At 36.8% G+C, this 19,338-nt stretch overlaps 1 protein-coding gene across 10 annotated transcripts in view; it reads right to left on the bottom strand.

The window, feature by feature from the left end:
* Positions 1-19,338, bottom strand: part of UTRN (utrophin) — a 497,409-nt gene that overhangs the window by 134,983 nt on the left and 343,088 nt on the right. For all 10 annotated transcript variants that reach the window (XM_060029843.1, XM_060029847.1, XM_060029845.1 and 7 more), the window contains 2 exons: positions 16,739-16,911; positions 3,717-3,873 (listed from right to left, as the gene is read on the bottom strand). In XM_060029843.1, coding sequence (XP_059885826.1) covers positions 3,717-3,873; positions 16,739-16,911 — 330 coding nt within the window. The remainder of the gene's footprint in view (positions 1-3,716; positions 3,874-16,738; positions 16,912-19,338) is intronic.

Below are 19,338 nucleotides of genomic sequence, written 5' to 3' on the forward strand. Positions count from 1 at the left end.
CTCCATCCCCAACCAAGGGGATTTTGAGTAGTTTTAAGACTCAAAGGATTAATGGAATATGAAAACATCATCTTTATATTAGAATTCTAAACTATATCACCATTACCCTTCCTTCTTTCATCATCATTTTGACATCTGGCTCTCTCTCATGGTCCTGGTGATTTTATTATCCACACAGACAATCCTTCCACTACCCAGCCTCTCAACTCCTCAACCTGCTCTCCTCTAAGACCTTATTCTCCACCCAACTCGCACAGCTCATTTTAGCAAAAAGACACTGGATGTTGTCATAAACCATAAATGCACCCCTCCCATAAATTCGACTTTAGCGTCCCTTCTCTGACCACCACCTGTTTTCTTTATAGAACGTGCTCCCAGTTTCCCAATTTGAACAATTCTTCAGCCCCCCGAAGCACTGACTTTGAACACTGCTTTACTGTCCCTCACATCTCCCATATCCTCACATCTCCCCTTAGCCAGCCTCAATCCCACGAGCACCCATTATACAACTCCCTTGTATTTCTGTAACTCCCTGGCCCCTCTCTTACTCCATCACATTTGCTTGTTCCAGTTCAGCTCTCCAATTAATTCCTCACCTTCACTGGAGCAACTAAACATGGATGAAGAAAAACATTCACACTGGCTGTTCTCACCTTAAGTTCATGAGCACTGACTCCAGGTCGGCCTGTTACGCTGCCCTGCGGTCTTGGTATATTTCCTAGTTTACTGATGCACCCACTTTTACACTACATTTTCTACCTCCCCTCTCCTCAGATGTCCACATCTTCTTCCCTCTTCTTATTATATTCAGTTGTTGACCTTTCATCTTATTTCACTGAGAAAACAGAGACAATAGAAAGAGAACATCTATATGTTCCCACACCCACATGTACCAATCTACCTTCATCTGTACCCATATATTCCACATTTCTTCCTGTTAGACTGGATGAGCTCTTCTACCTAATACAAATGGTTCCACTTGTGCACTAGATCCCACCCTATTACTGCTCCTATGTGGTACCCTCCCTCCTGCGTCACTGATTTTTCCTGCTTTACAGGATCATTCCCATCATCGTAGAAACATGTTGAATTATTCTCCATCTTTACAAAACCATTACTTGACCTCACGTTCTCCCTCCAGCTACTGTTTCATTTCTTTGTTTCCTTTGTTGTAAAAATCCTTGAAAGGGCTCTCTATACTCCTTCTGCTCATATTCTGTCTTGAATCTACACCAATCAGGTTTCCAACTTCACCACACCATTGAAATGACTCTTGTCAAGGTCAACAAGACTGTCTACAGATGGTCACTTTTCTGTTCTCATCTTATTCTGCCTCTCAGCAATCTTTGATCCCCGTGATTACACCCTCCTTTATGAAACACTTTCTGCCTCTGATGTCCTAGACTCTGTTCTCTCTTGACTCTTCTACCCTCTGGCTTTGCCTTCTCAGTCTCCTCATCTTCCCAACCTTTAAAGGCAGGGTGTCTCAGGGCTCATGTCTTGGAATTCTTGACTCCCTGGATCATCTCATCCATTTCCACGGCTAATATATATGCCGATAATTTTGATTTGTTGACCTTTCCCTCAATATCAGACTTGTATATCTAACTGCCTAATAAGCATCTTAAGCTTAAAATGTCAAAAAACAAACTCTTAAATTTCCTCCCCAGACTGCTCATCCAGCAGTTTCCCACATCTCTCTGAATGATACTTCCATTCTTCCATTTGCTTTGTCCAAAAATCTTTGACTCCTGACACTACATCTCTTCTCTTTTTCTCCCAGCCCATGCATCTAATCCATAAGCAAATCCTGTTGTTATTTCCAAATATATTCAGGAACCAGTTACTTCTTACTATCTCCACTGGGATATCCTTGTCCAAGTCATTGCCATCCCCCACTTGGATTACTGAAATACATTCCTGAACTCCTGAACTTCAGGTCTCTATTTGAAAATCACCCCACTCACGGCACTTTCCTAAGCTTCTCCACATAAAGTAACACTTCTGCTGCCTATACTATCCCCTCCTGCTCTCTCTCTCCTTGACCTTGCTTTACTTTTTTCATGGCACTTACTACCATGGGATATATTATATACTTATTGCTTATTGGTTGGATGTCTGTATCACTCAGAACCAGGCAAGAACTTATGTTCATTTGTTGATTCACCAGTGCCTAGAATAGTGCCTGATGCATATTAGGCACTCAGATACTTGCTGAATGAACGAACTGACATTATCATCAGCATCATTATCAATATTATCTTTATTATCTAACTGCCTGGGTCCAGAGGGTTGAAGCAGAGCAACCGCACCCTAAGACAGAACAAAACACAATCTAAAACAGGGTAACCTTGGTGGGAGCAGGAGTTAGAACATGGCCAGCAAATGTCAGTGCGTACTTCTCTTGTTAAAGCTGGAAGTGGACGATCATTTCCTACCTCAAGATTTCAGTTTTAATCAAAATGGTAGCATATGGTCACAAGCACATTTTATTCCTTAACAAAGCACTTCTATTAGAAGAGCTTTGCATTATTCTACTTCATCACTAATACCTGAATCCTCAAAAAGGGTATATAATAATTAATAGAAGGGAAAACTGTAAAAAGTAAGGAGAAATTGACTTTCTTAAATCAGTAATTTTAAATCTTCTATCATCATTATTATTTTTTGCATATTACATACCAACAGTGTCTTCCTTTTTTATTTTAATCTTAGAGCTATTTCTCTATCATATTGTCTTTTCAAGTACAAAGAGAAAATTTACCCAAATGGTAACTTGAATAACCTGGTCACAAGCCTTAAAAATAAGATAAATTTCAAGGTCTTATCATTCTGTATTGAAGGAACTTATAATATAGAGGATGTCTTCCTTTAGAAGAAGCATGTGTTAGCATTTGTCATTTTTTAAATGAGAACAGAGTTCTAACAACACATTAAAATGTACAGATTTAGAATAAGAACCTGCGTTGCATGTGAAGAGGAAAAAATATAACAAAATAAGGTGATATATGAGAAAATGGGTATGAAGATATATTATATAAATGAATGCAAAGTTAATGAGGCAAAGAATTTAAATAATACAAGGTTATAAGAATTAACATGTTAGTTGATAACTTCAGTATATCTGCTTTTCAGAGTAAAAGTACAAATTTGCATAGAGGTAGATATTTGAGCAGAATAAAAATGTGACAAAAAGGGTCTAAGTCCAGACAAAAACCCCGCAAAACCCATAGAATGATCTTAAATACAACGGTCTTCATTTGCTTTCAGATTAATATCTATTCTATTTTCTTACTACTACAAGTCCTTATTTTTTCTACTTTCATTTAATAAAACAAGATAGTATATAATTCTTTATGACTCTATAACTTCTGAATTTAAGATTAACTTACAGTAAAATATCCCCCAATATATTATTTTAAAATCTATTAGAAATAGATAAATTTCATGATCAGCTAAAAGCAATATAGTGCTTTAGATACCTGCAACGTTTGAAAAAACCTTCAGTTAAATATGAAGAGAAAACTTAATTTGAATAAAAAGGGAGCGATGCATGCAATTTGAATAAAATGCCTAAATACTGATAATTAGGAACAGAGGAGGAAAAAAACCTGTCATAATTGGTTCCACTCACATATTTATTTTATTTTGAGTACTTACTTCACCAAAATCAAAATGAATGAAAAAAAGGAACCCACCGTATGTGATCAACTTACTTTACAATGATCATACTGGAGTTGTAAGGCTGGGACATCCCCTCCAATAGGCATTTGTTTTCTAAGCTCTTCATCTTTCATATTCAGCCATTTGATCAGTTCTTCTAAAGACGTCAGCAACCTGTTCCACTTCTCAGCACTGGCCTCCAAATGAGCCCTGTGAAAAGATAATGCTGACCACATTTAGACATTTGAAACGGATCCAAAAAACTATGTACCTTCCTTTAGCCTAATAATCATGTACAACCAACTAATGCTCACGTCTAAGAAGGAGGCTGAAACTTTGTAAAAAGAATATATACTTCCTGTAAGAAACAGTTATTTCGAATAAGCTAGAATATTAAGGATATGTTGGTAATATCTGTCAAAAGTTAAAACATACACCTCCACACCACAAAGGCATCAATATGAGGCTCTCAAGAAGAATGTCCACGATATAATGCAAAATTATTTAAGCAAGTTTCAGTAGTTTATGTATAGTATATATGCACATTCAAATGTAACTTTTTTCTCATTTCATCTATATATACAAAGAGACGGATAGAGAAGAAATCATACGCATATAAAATTTTTAGAAAGATACACACCAGATGCAGTTACTACTGAGAACACCATAAATGCTTAATTTTTATATATTTTTGTACTAATTGAGTATATGCAACAGGCTCGTATGATTTTTCCTTCCAAAAAAGCTAATTTGAGGGGGGAAAATTACTAATGTCTTGATTTCTCTTGTATTCAAATAAATTACTGAAAGCAGAACATCACCAACATTTATCTCAAAAAGTTGAAAAACAATAAAGGATTACTTGGACAGAACACTATTTGGCTTATGGCTGACTGATGTCCAGTGACAAATGTTATGAATAGAAAACAACTGAGCAGAAATCACTGCAGTACTTTATACTCGGATTCAAAGATGAGGTCTTTGTTTCAATAATAATTTCTGTTTTTAGCACAGAAAAGTATCTTCAGGTTTTTAAATTATGAACTTCATAATTAGGGAACTATGTTTAGGAAAAATATTTTTTATGTGATGAAGCCTTCAATAAGAATAAAGCCTTTGAAAATAGAAAAGTAAATAAGAAACAAGTTTGCTAGTTGCTCCTGCTAGATCCTTGGAGAAAGCCCAAAGCCATGGAGAAAGCCCTGCCTCAAGCCCACACCACATGAGTTGGATTTAAAAAGATAAGTAAGTCAAAAACAACTCGAGAGACTCAAGGAATCAGTGTTTCCTCAATCTTGCATCACCCCAGTGGACAGACCATAAATGTGGACTTACATGCTAAACTGCATGAAATGGAATTGTCTTGACTGTCCATAACCTTTCAGAATGAAAGGGGCAAGGCTGATGGAGACAGACATAAGCCTTGTTACACAACAGCTTCCAAAGACTAAAGATTTATGATAGCAAAAGATGACTCATTTGGGGCAACCCCAGGTACAAGAAATCTCTGTTGACCATGTTTCACATCCTCTCATACCACAATGTTCACCTTAACATTGGCTTATGATCCCCACTTCCACAAAATTGCTCCTTTACTGAGTGATATGAAACAAATCAACCAAGCACAGCAACTACTGCCCCTCAGACCTATCAGGAATTTCCTTTTTGGACATCTGACCTACTTGAGTCTTTGTCTCAAAGCTAATAGCTCTGCTATAGTTCATTCAAACAAATATTTCCCCACTGATCACATTAGGTGGTATTCCCAGCAGTGGATATTCAATAATATCATAAGTCTTGTTTAAAAGTTCATAATGTTTCCCAGAAGAACAACTATGTATCTCTGATCTTTAGTTCATCTCTAATTCCTAAAACAATGACCATAGTCTATCAGCCAATATTCCTGGCTAAAAGAAAAAAATGGGAGTTCTGCATATCTCTAAAATACCATGTGGGCTTCCTGGTGGCGCGGTGGTTGAGAGTCTGCCTGCTGATGCAGGGGTTACGGGTTCGTGCCCTGGTTCGGGAAGATCCCACATGCCGTGGAGTGGCTGGGCCCGTGAGCCATGGCCGCTGAGCCTGAGCGTCCGGAGCCTGTGCTCCGCAACAGGAGAGGCCACAACAGTGAGAGGCCCGTGTACCGCAAATAAAAAAGTTAGGAGTACAGGGGCTTTCCTGGTGGCGCAGTGGTTGAGAGTCTGCCTGCCGATGCAGGGAACGCGGGTCCGTGCCCCGGTCCGGAAAGATCCCACGTGCCGCGGAGCGGCTGGGCCCGTGAGCCTTGGCCGCTGAGCCTGCGCGTCCGGAGCCTGTGCTCCGCAACGGGAGAAGCCACAACAGTGAGAGGTCCGCGTACCACAAAAAAAGAAAAGAAAAAAAAAAAAGGAGTACAGAAAAAAGTTTGAGGTATCATAATTATAATTTGAAATTCTATTTTATTCTCTTGTACTTACAGTCTTTTCTGTTCATTCTACAGGTGCTATGATTAACCTCACATTACAAATGCTTTAATGAGATCCTGATTCTGTTTGAGGGCCAGCTTTTCTGTGTTCATGCTGATTAATTTTAGGCCAAATATGTCCCTGATAAACAATACTTTTACTTGGCAAAGAACAGAACTAAATAATTTCAAGTATATTAACTGAAAATTCTCTCTTCCAGTTACAAAGCATTTTGTCCTCAGTATATTTGAATGAGTTGGTGCAATTTCTTTCCAGTATTTTTAAATCCAAAAAATAAATACTGGACTTCCCAGGTGGCGCAGTGGTTAAGAATCCACCTGCCAATGCAGGGGTCATGGGTTCGACCCCTGGTCTGGGAAGATCCCACATGCCGTGCAGCAACCAAGCCTGTGCACCACAACTACTGAGCCCGTGCGCCACAACTACTGAAGCCTGCACCCCTAGAGCCTGTGCTCTGCAACAAGAGAAGCCACCACAATGAAAAGCCTGCACACCGCAATGAAGAGTAGACCCCACTCGCCGCAACTAGAGAAAAGTACACGCGCAGCAACAAAGACCCAACGCAGCCAATAAATAAATAAATAAAATATTTAAAAATAATGAATATTGATAAATAAATAACAGCTAGAAATCAGAAGTCTTTAGTCAATCAAGAAGTGCTTGAGTGTCTTTGTGTGCAAAACACTATGCACACACCCTGACCTCTTATTTCAGATTATTTGATCCTGCATCTTCAATGTCTATAGCTTAACTCTTTAATCAATAACCAAACCAGACATTACATTCCTATGACATCTATTTACACACTCATTGTATTGAAGAACATGATAATGTCTTTTCCAATGCAGTTTACTTTTTGACTGCACAGAAATAATGAAATTGATCATTGAAATCTATGGCATTCAGCATTGAAGAACTATTTATAAAGATGAAGGCAATACTCTTTTCAGCGAGATACTAAAGGGACTTCGAAATAAAAAAGATAACATTGGTCTATGTGCTTCTCTATATCTTTCTTTTTCCATAGTAAAAAGCAAACTGATGTGACAGAATCTCTGCCGGGAAAATCTGTTCTGGTTATTCTCTGATAGATTATAAATATGTGTTTGGTGGATTACTACCATATGCCCAAATAAAAGCATGCTTCTGTAGTAGCCTTCAGTGTCCTAGTTTCAATTTAATTCTTTCATCTTTCAAGATGAAAGCCTTTTCTTGGGCACTGGGTTGAATGCTTTGCAAAAAGAAACCTTACATTTGTGTTTGGTATAGTTGTACTTTTTCAGTTTTACTTGAAACATTCTGAGGCTTATATTTCCCCAAGATTACAGTTAAGCAGTCATCAATCATGCTTTCAGAATCTTCACTTAAAACGTTTCTTTATCTAACACATATCTGTGGGCACTCACATTTTGGATAAGAGACTTTATTATCCTCTCATTTGCTTCAGTTCATTCTTTGGGTACCTGACATGTGCAAAGCAATAGATACTTTCACTGCATGTATTAGCAACTCAGGGTGATGTCTACTTCAGAAAATGCTTCACACAAGTTAATTCTTTTTAGATTAAGTCATCTATTTTACAACTCTCTAAACATTTTTAAATGACCAGTTATTTTTAAAACTATAATATGAAAACTTTTTGAACATAAACATCCATAAAAATGGCACCTCATCATTTAAATATTGTAGAAAAGCAACTATGGAGAAAACTATGTATTAATATTAATATCTATTTTAAATCACCAAAAGCCTCTACCTTTCATGTTTCTTCAAAGAAGTTTTTAATCCCTTCTCCCAAAGTACAGATCCAAAAAGAGAGCAAACAGTGTGAATGAGTAAGAGGAGCACTTATTAAAATAAAATACAGTTTTTCAGTTTTTCAATAAAGTCAAACATCGATGGAGCACCCACTCTGATGTCAGGCACTACACTGGTTCAGAAATAGAAGGCTCTAGGGTCAAGTTAGGGGGAAGACAAGTAAACCAAATATACTCTGAGATAGGAAACCTCACAACAACTCTCTGAGGCAACTACAGCTCAGAGAAGGAAGAACTTGCTCAGGAAGCCATGGTGAGAATCTGGAATCCACACTAAATTCTAATCTCTTTCCACTATGTTGCTCTCATCATGGACAGCACTTAAGAGGGCAGATAGAAACTGCCAAGGTATATTTGTAGACAAGTAAAGATACATTTGAAAAGTGGTAGGTCTGCCAAAGAATTTGATGACTCAAATTAAGAGGAGTAAAGATATACTATCCCCTATTGTGTAAGGAAGAAATGCACAGAATTAAATACCTATGTTGGCATTCTTACTACAAAGAAACTTTTATTTTATGGTAATACCCATAGGTTACAAATTGAGTTATAGTGAAAGAAAATACCTCCATTAGTGCAAGAATAACCAGTAACATTAAAAGGGGATTATTTCTGCTCCCAGAAGAGGAATTAAGACTGACTAGGAGAAAAAAGTAGAGTCCTCAGAATTCAGTCTGTTCTGAAAAGAACACCAAAGCTGTGCTTCCAATATTGTAGCCACCAGCAATATGTGCCTATTTCAATTTAAAGCTTCAGTTAACTAAAATAAGTAAAATAGGAAATTCAGTTCACCAGTTGCACTAGCCACATTTCAACTGCTCAACATGCCACATATGGCTAGTGGTTACTGTACCGAACAGTGCAGATACAGAACATTTCCATCATTGTAGAAAGTTCTACCGAAAAGCACTGAGCCAGAGGAAAACAAGAAGGAAAGCTGCAGAATTTTCCTCTATGAGATCTGAGAAAAAAAATTTTAGAAGTTCTACAATATGGTTAGCAAAATCAACTACCTAAAGTTAAAAGTGGTGTCGATGACATTGTAAAAGTGTGATAACGTTAGATGTAATGATGATGTTAAAGGTTAATCTCCTCTAAGGGCCTCTAAAAAGGTGCTCTGAATCTTTCAGAGGCTCATGAAAGAAAGGGAAGATAGAATTTTATCTTTGAACCCTGTTTTCATTAGATTTGAGAATTTCACTGGCCTTTGAAACCGTAAGTTAATAAGGATTCATATTAAACAAACATTAAGCTGATAAGTAGATATTTAATTAACATAATCCTAAATTATACAAATTTAACATATAAGTTTAAGCCATGGCCTTCACATTACTGAATTTATTAGTAATTTCCAATTCACATTTTTCCAGGGAGTAAAAAACATTGTTAAAAGTTCCTAAGAGCCTATCTTCTAGCTCAGGTTTCAAATCACTATCTTTGCTTATATCGATCTAAGTGGAATACAGACTTGTATGTATTGTTTTTTGATTGCAAAAGAATAGTTGGTAAATTAGATTTCCGTATTTTAAAAGTGTGATCAAAGTTATCCAAAAAGGGACTTCCCTGGTGGTCCAGCAGTAAAGAATCGGCCTTCCAATGCAGGGGACACAGGTTCGATCCCTGGTCAGGGAACTGGGATCCCACATGCCGCGGGGCAACTAAGCCCGTGCGCCACAGCTACTGAGCTCACGCACCTTAACGAGACAGCCTGTGTGCTCTGGAACCCTTGTGCCACAACTACAGAGCCTGCACGCCACAACTAGAGAGAAGCCCACGTGCCACAGCGAAAGATCCCACAAGCCTCAACGAAAATCCTGCGTGCTGCAACTAAGACCCAACACACCCCAAAATATAGATAAATAAAAAATAAAGAAGTTAACCGAAAAGACTGGAAAATAGTACTTAAGATATTAACCCCAGGCTCTGAGTCACATGTAATTCCGTAGTTCCAATGATCACGCCGTGGTCAATGGAGGTAACGTCAAGCATTTCACGTAGACACAGTGAATGTTCAATAAATATTAGCTGTTATTATGATCTTTGACAGATAGTCTCTTTTCTAAAAATGATGATAAATTGCAGCAAATATTCCCGGCCATGACAATACTGATTTTGGCACAATGAAAGCACAATTTGAAACACAGAATGCACAGAAAGGACAGCTATCTGATGGCCTTATTCTCAGAAAAGAATGAAGCAAGGCTGCATGCAGAGACGGAGATTTTGAGAGGTTTTGGGAGCCAATGAGGAATCGAAATCTTTAAAAATTAGGGATAGTGGTGATTATGATAGAAAATCATTCAGAATTGCAATAGCAATTCTAAGTAGAAACTGTCAAGTCTCAGTTGAAGAAATGTTATCATTTTTCACTTTCCAGTGCAACACTAGGAAGCCCAGAATTTAGATCAGGGGATAGGGAGGGTATGATTATCAGAGCATCAGCGATTGGAAAAGCAGACAGGAATTTCAAGGGGGAGAGGAATTTCAAGGTCCTGACATTACTGAAATGGTTTATAATGAAATCCAAGCTGGGTAGATGGGGTTGATGAAGTCTGAAAAGTGGAAGGGTTTAAGCAACTAAAGATAAGGAGAAAGGTGTGTAGGTTCGGGAAGATGAAGGAAAAATAAAAAGAAAGCTAGGAATTACTCAGCTGAAAATATTAGAGCATGTGCATTTTTAAACAATCTAGTTAGAATATTGTAGACAAATTATATATACAGAATAAAACTGCAAAGTTAGGGGATAGTATATAGGTGGTCCTGGTACATATGAAGCTAATGAAAGAAGGTCCTCTTCATAAAGTCCATAACTTTAATGTGAAGGAGAGTTGTTTTACTGATGATGTTCTAAACAATCCTGATTTGCTAAAACAGAGGGCTCTTCTCCAACTAACATGGCAAAATCAATGGCACTCAGATGTGCATGGCCAGGTGGGATGTAAAAAAATAAAATGTGTGCTCTGAAAACAATTTGCCCCTGGTCTCCTGAGATTGCTCATCCCAGAGATGCCAAGATAACATGGGATGTCAACTAAGTCCTAGGCCTGGGCAGATCTATCGGGCTTAGAAACAAAATAGGGATAAAACCATTTAGAGATAAAGTAAGAAGAAACTGAGAAGTCAAAATATACAGAGTTATCACTAGAGATGTCGACACCAAGGATGATAAGTGAGGAAAAGATGCAGAGTAAAAAGGAAGTCAGAAGCTCAAATCAATGAGTAAAGTAGAAGAGTGTCCTATACATCAGGAGGAAGCAGGAATAAGATGATGAGAGGGTAAAATAATAGATGTATCCACTTCTAACGACAAGCTGTTGAGAGATGGAGAAGCAATGCTTAAGAAATAGCAGTGAGGCTGCCAACTTTCCCTCTTATCCCTGTGCGCAGGGCTGCTGTTCAGCCAGTGTCTGCTGGCGCCATACTGGGAGTTTATGGCTAGCATTCTACTTGGTGTCCATAGTAGTTGTTAAATATTCAGAATGTTCCTGTTGACTGCCAGGTGAGGAAAATGGGAAAACTGAACTCTATTAAAGAGTGTTTCAAGTAAAGCAGGCAATTAAGGGGACAGTCAACTTTCAATTATAGAGAAGAGTGATGGGAGAGTTTAAACAAATATTAAAGACATAGGAGAAGTTGTTCACAATAGAAGCCAGTGCAAGTGTGACTATACTTTAAAGGAATGAGAGGAAAGAACAGAGGAACAGGAATTCATAGTACACTCAGCAAGCAACATTTTCAGTAAGGACTGAAGGAGGCAGCTGGCCGTGGGGGAAGTTACTTCACGTTTTTGTTAATGAGAACACCTCCACACCCCAGCTCCTTGGGAAGGGGTTTTCTCACTAAGTACATTCCTGGCCTCTTCTCCACCCTTTCACTCTCTCTGTCCCTGTAGAGGTAGAGTGAGGAATCTGATTTGTAGATTTGGGGAATAACTTGATCTACTTAGCTCAGCTCACTCTTGCCTTTTGAGAACAAGTCTGCAGAGACTGAGTTCTTTTCTACTCTTCCATGCAGGGTTTCCCACATGGGAGGCCACATTGTCCAGTGACTGCTGGGAATTCTGCCTACTTCTGGAGTCCGGTTAACAGCCCCATTTAGCTCTTACTCTAAGCACCTCCTCCAGCCTAGCCTCTGTCAGTAATTAACATGACACTGTTGTTCTCACTTTTCCTTACTTTTGTTTCCTATTTCTTCTGAATCCAGCCAAGAAAGAGGGATGCTACTTGTTGGGGACCTTCTCAGAAATTCCCAATATTAGTGACTAAGAAACAAGACGGGGCAGGGAGAAGTTCTATGTCTTCTGAACTAATTAGTTCCAAACATAATGGTAATCAATGAGAGTAATAATAATAGTTAACAATTATTTAGTGCTTACCATGTGCCACTGTTTTAGGTACTTTATAAAGGCTAATTAAATCAACTATTCATGATGACTCTATGAGGAAGTTACTCCTATTATCCCTATTTTGCACAGGAGGAAATACATATTGGCCAAGTAACCTCCCCGCAGTGTCACAGCTGCCAAGGAACAAAACTAGTGTTTAAACTTACTAGGCAGTCTAGCTCCAGAGTATTAAATGCATCCTGTACCACTTCTCTCTGAGGTGTGCTTACTATATGAGGGCCCATTACTAAGAATAATAAACCATTTTATCATTTTTTTAATTGCGATATGATTGACATATAACATCAGTGTCAGGTGTACGACATAGTGATTCAATATTTTTATTGATTACACTCCATACAGTTATTATAAAATACTGACTATATTCCCTGTTCTGTACATTGCATCCTTGAAACTTATTTGTTTTATACCTTAATTCCCTTCACCTATGTTGCCCCTGCCCCACTCCCCTCTGGTAACCGCTAGTTTGTTCTCTGTATCTGTGAGTCTGTTTCTGTTTTGTTATATTTGTTTAATTGTTTAATTTTCTAGATTCCACATGTAAGTGAAAACATACAGTATTTGTCTTTGTCTTACTTATTTCAGTAAGTATAATACCCTCCAGGTCCATCCATGCTGTCACAAATGGTAAAATGTCATTCTTTTTTTTATGGCTAATATTCCATTATATATATATATATATACACATATATATATATATGTATATATATGTATATACACACACATATATATACACATATATATGCATATATATAAATATTCCATTGTATGTGTGTGTATGTGTATATATATATATATATATATATATATATATATATATATATATATAAAATCTTCTTTATGCATTCAACTGTTGATGAACAGTTGCAGACTGTTTCCATGTCATGGCTATTGTAAATAATGGTGCTATGAACACTGGGGTGCATATATCTTTTCAAAGCAGTGTTTTCATTTTCTTTGTCTCAATACCCAAAGCGACTGTAATCAAAATAGTATGGTACTGGCACAGAAACAGAAGCATAGATCAATGGAACAGAATAGACAGCCCAGAAATAAGCCCATGCACATATGGTCAATTAAATCTACAACAAAAGAGGGAAGACTACACAATGGGGAAAAGACAGTCTCTTCAATAAGTAGTGTTGGGAAAACTGGACAGCTACAAGTGAAAAAATGAAACTAGACCATTTTCTCACACTGTATACAAAAATAAACTCAAAATGGATTAAAGACTTAAATGTAAGACCTGAAAACATAAAACTCCTAGAAGAAAACATCTATGCAGTACACTCTTTGTTGGTCTTAGCAATATATATATATATATATATATATATATATATATATATATATATATATATATATATATATTGCATTTGTCTCCTTAGGCAAAGGCAACAAAAGCAAAAATAAAGGAATGGGATCTAATCAAACTAAAAAATTTTTGCACAGAGAAGGAAACCATCAACAAAATGGAAAGGTAATCTACTGAATGGGAAAAGATATTTGCCTATGATATGTCCCATAAGGGGTTAATACCCCAAATATATAAAGAACTCACACAACTCAATACAAAAACAATCTGATTTAAAAATGGGCAGAGAACCTGATAGGCATTTTTCGAAAGAAGACATACAGATGTCCAACAGACACATGAAAATATGCTCAACATAGAGGAAAATCATCAAGAAAATGCAAATCAAATCCACAATGAGATATCACCTCACAACTTTCAGAATAGCTATGGTCAAAAAGACAAGAAATAACAAGTGTTGGTGAGGACATGGAGAAAAGGGAACCCTTGTGCACTGTTGGTGGGAATGTAAAATGGTGCAGCGACTATGGAAAACAGTTTAACGGTACCTCAAAAAATTAAAAACAGAACTATCATACGATCCAGCAATTCCACTCTTGGGTATTTCTCTGAAAGGCTCTTCACAGCTCTCCTTGTCTTTAGAACTTTTCTCATCTAATAATGCACTCTCCATAATTGTGTGGGAGGGATATTTCCAAAGCTTAAGTCTGATCATGCCACCTAAAACTTTTCAAATTCCATTACCAGTGGAATGGAGCATGGTACACACAGGTGTTCCATGATTTGTGTCTTACCTCCCTCCTCACCTTTTTCTCTAGTCACAGTCTTTCCCCTCTACATCATCAGCAAATTCTGTTCTCAGTCAGACTGAACTTCTTAACTGCTCCATGAACACACAGTGTTATTTCTGGCCTCCTGCTTAGATATCTTTCTCCAATCCTCATCCAGTCCATCTGGGGAAAACTACACACCTTTCAAGGCTCAGCTTAGTTATCATCTCTTTCATGAAGCCTTTGATGATCATCTGAAGTGAAAGTTACCACTTCCTCCTTTGGACCCATCTTAGCCTGAAGAGAACTGTGAACCCCCTAGGGGTAGGGGCCATATCTTATTTATGATTCACGATGCCTTAAACCTAGAAGTAAGTTCTTATTAAATGCTTGAATCTCCAGAAATGAGTAATGAGGCTAAAAATTATTTTAATTTATTATCACATTACTAACACATTTTACTGGAATGTATGATTTGTCTTGATCCAGAAGCTCATTGGCAAAAGCTTATTCCCCCATCTTCTAAAAATAACATTATTTATTAGATAATATTCCAACTATAGCTTATGCGTTCTTTCTTTCCAGGTTAGAAAAAAAAAATGTGACTTGACAGGCTTAGGTAATAAAGGCCAGGAAAGGTCAAAGCTTTTTTTTGTCTTCATTAAATTCTCCTTCCTGAGGAACTCATCCTCCAAACTCTCAAAATTCCAGCACCATGTACACAGTCTTCACCAGGGCCAGGCCTGTGGCTTTTAGCTTGTTACACTAGTTGGGTTTGTTAGAACCTCAGTGAATGTTTTCTACTATGTTAACACTTTAAATCTTTTTATCTATTTATATTTATGGGGAACAGAAAGGTGAAACCCAATGGGGTCTGGCCAGTTGAAAATTCAATTTTAAGCAATCACAAGTATATTCTCTCACTATACAATACTCCCTAATTTTCCTCTCTAACTAAAAAAGAGTAGTTGGTTGATAATGTCCAACAGGATCTTTACACAGAGGTTTCCATAGTCATGCTACATTACTCCCTTCTTTAAGTGTAAAAAGAAGTGCAAATATCCCTTTATGAGCCCCAGAAGAATAAAAGCCTTTCAGGATTTCTCTTCAGAAGGAAAATTTTTTTAAAATTCATTCACAGTAAATAATCTGCAAAAGATTTCTGCTCTCCATGAAGTAGTCTATAAAATGCAGAAACCAGTTGAAGCAGATCCACTGAATCCCTTTATGTAAGATAAAATAAACTAGATGCTACATTAGACAGAAATTACATAGACTAAGGAACTATCCGATTACCCCATTCAATCTTCACAGCAATCATGTGGGTTAAATATTTATATTTTGATTTTGTAAATGAGAAAACCAAGGCTCAGAGAGACTAAGTGACTTGCCCAAGTCAAATTCAAGTCAAATTCAAGACCATTTGGTTTAAGGCTGTACATTTTTCAATACATCATACTATTTCTGAACTTTAAGATTTAAGAAACTGACCTAGGTGCAAGATCCAAGTCTTTCTACCAACATTCATGTTCTTAGTCAGTTTCCACTAAACTCATATCCATCACGTATTATCCACCATCTAGGAAACATAATTCTAAAATGTTCTTAACTCCCAGTAATAATATTAATAGCTGTCACAGTAGGTCTTTTTTCAATGTCCTTTCTTAGTCAAATTCTGGTCCTCAAATTCATCCTTATTTACTTTTTACTTTCTCCAAATGGAGACATGAGTCATCAGTTATCCATTTTAGTGTCCATAAGTGATATCTAATTTCTAAAAGTACATCTTCAGATTGGACATACAAATTGCTTGACGAAGCAAAACACGTTCATTGCCAAGAGTCAGAAAGATCTAGATTCAAATCCTTGTGTGGCTCTTGTTAGCTCAATATCTTGTCAAGTTCTTTATATTCATTAAGCCTCTGTCACCTCATGTAAGAAAGGATTTTACTATTCACCTCACTAGGATTTTCTGAATACTAAATAAAGAAATGTTTGTAAAGATCCTAACACAATACTTAGTTAAGGTAAACACTCGACAACTAGCAGGTATTGGTAAAATCATTAGTATTATTAGGTTTAAAATATGATATGCAAATTTGTGACTAGTCAGGAACAGTTGACAGAGGGCACTGCACATAAATGGAGCTAAAACTGTAACTGTAAAAAAAAGTATCTTTGCATTTAAATCTTAAACTATTTCTGAAGAAGTAGCATGCTGGTAAGGCTTCCTGTTCTCTTCCTGATATACAAAAATCATGAAAATCCTCCTCCCCCATTATTTTTATTTTGATACTGACAATGCTGACCTGATACTGGCAGATTTTGCTTTTAAGTCGTTCCATCTTTGGTTCATATCATCCAGTCGATGCTGAAGCATAGTAGCCTCTTCAGAATTTCCCAAAGCTTTTACCATCTTCTGCCTGTTTCCATCAAGGCTTTTAAATATGTCACTGTGGGCATCAATTTCTGCCTGGATGTCCTGAACAGAAAAAGGCAAAGAGATAATGCAAATATTAGGTATTAGTGTCAACATTACTTGGGATTGCTATACAAACTTTACTTTTTTCATAGTCCACAAATGAGTTTTTTAAAAGCAAAATAGTTAATTTTAGCTTAAATGAGAACAAATTTAAGTGTTTTCACAATTTCTACATTGAAAATAATAGTTTTTAAATCTTTAATAAGACACTGATTTCCCCCATTCTTAAAAACAGAAGGTATCAATATTATAATCTAAATTTCATGTATCAGCTAGTTAGATGTTCAAATTCAATGAGAAATTTTTGAAATTTTGTACGACTGTGGCTGCCAGATCACTCAACTTTGCTTAATACCCAAATAAATCCTTTCTCCCCTTTCCACATAGGCAAAACTTCCCTCAAAATATGAAGTTTTACAGAAGTCACTAAGATATTACATAATTAAACTTTCTTTTTACATTTAGACAAACTTACTAATAGTTCGGCCTTTTAATCTAATAAAATTTATTTCTAAAATTTAAAAAAGCATTCTCATAAAAATGTTTATCCTCATTAACAAATAAAAAATAATGACAAAATAATATTTCTCCTGTTGAAAAGGAAAATATTTTGTTCACTTCTATAAAGTAAATTTGAGGGCTTCCCTGGCGGCACAGTGGTTGAGAGTCCGCCTGTCGATGCAGGGCACATGGGCTCGTGTCCCGCTCTAGGAAGATCCCACATGCCGCGGAGCGGCTGGGCCCGTGAGCCATGGCCGCTGAGCCTGCGCGTCTGGAGCCTGTGCTCCGCAACAGGAGAGGCCACAACAGTGAGAGGCCCGCGTACCGCAAAAAAAAAAAAAAAAAAAAAAAAAAGTAAATTTGAGTGTAGTTTAAGTAAAATAAGAATTATTATAAATTAATAATAAAAATTGGTTCAGACTCTGAGGAAGCATTTTGGCAATTTGTATCAAAAGCCTTAAAACTGTTGAAATTACCTATCCCACAAGATTTATGTATAAACACATTTATCACATTGATTGTTTTTAAAATAAAAAAGTAAAAACTTTCGTAATATACATTAATGCTAGTTTATTATTAGGTTTTAAAATGGAGGATAGAAAACTATATATTGTGATGTTAATTTAATTTTTAAAGTAGGTGTTTAAATTAGCCTATGTATCTGTAAATCATTGCACACACATACATTAGAAGACTATAAGAAATAAATCAAAATAGTGCGATCTCCGTATAAGAGGATTAAAGGTGATTTTAGTTTTCTTCTTTACACTTCTCTGAGTTTCCAAGTTTCTATAAAAAACAGGGTCTCTTTTTGTAATTAAACAAATACAACAAATTTAAACTTTAAAATACAGAGGGTCTTATCAATTGTTTAGTTCTCTCCTGTTATAAGGTTGTCAACACAATTTTCTATATTAATTTGGCAATCACCTTTTCTTCATGAATAAATGGGATGTGTAGCTAACTCTAGTGTGACAGCCACTATCATCCAACAACTGAGTATGAACTTACAAACAGAAAAGCAGACACCAGAAGGGGCCATGAAGGTGTCGGGTGAGTCTCCATGGCATTAATTGGTAAGGAATATTAAGGCAACATATTGCAGAAATAAAAATTATATTTCTCGTAATGAATCAGAATTAGTAAAAGAAGAGCAAACCCAAACACTATAATTTTGTTATACTTCTCATCTTCAATTTTCCTTTATAATCATCATTCTTCTTTAGTTTCTCCAACTCTAAATGGGCAGGGTAAAAATTTAAACAGAAATTCTTCGAATACTCAGAATGCTATTATTAATTTAGAACTTACTCCTGATAAGCAATCCATGTATTCCATTAAGAACCAAGGCTTAGTGGCCAGAGTTGAAGTGACTGTTCTTCAAGTATCTACAGACCTACACAAACCACGACACATGGAAAAGCCTTGTACAACTCACTACTCCAACCAGCATGGTAAAAAGGTATCACACGAGGTTATGGGGCAGAACTGCTGTATTATAATTTCTGGGAAGATTTGTGACATCTAAGATGACATTAATAGGGTCATATTTGAGAGATGGGAGAGGTGAACACAAAGTCTGATGGACGGCTTCTGCAAAATTTATGCTCTAAATTTGCAAGCCCATTGGTCTCTGGGTTATCTAACAACAAAGCCAAATCAGGTCTCCCTGCAAAGTGTAATCTGAGTACACCCAGAATTAGGGTTAACCACTGAACAAAAACTCAACATTGTTGACTCTTCTGCACTTTACTAGCACCTCCATCTCAGAGAGTACACAGCAGACACTGATGGGGAAGCAGGGAAACACAGCCAGATACCAATTCAAGGTTCTCAGGCTGGGCAACAGTAGGCATGTAAATGGCAATCTGGTTATAAATTGAACTTGCGAGGTTTCAAATAGAAATTCTCAGTAAAAAAGAAAAA

The sequence above is a fragment of the Delphinus delphis genome, chromosome 14, assembly GCF_949987515.2.
Source record: "Delphinus delphis chromosome 14, mDelDel1.2, whole genome shotgun sequence".
In the NCBI taxonomy this organism is placed as follows: Eukaryota; Metazoa; Chordata; class Mammalia; order Artiodactyla; family Delphinidae; genus Delphinus; species Delphinus delphis.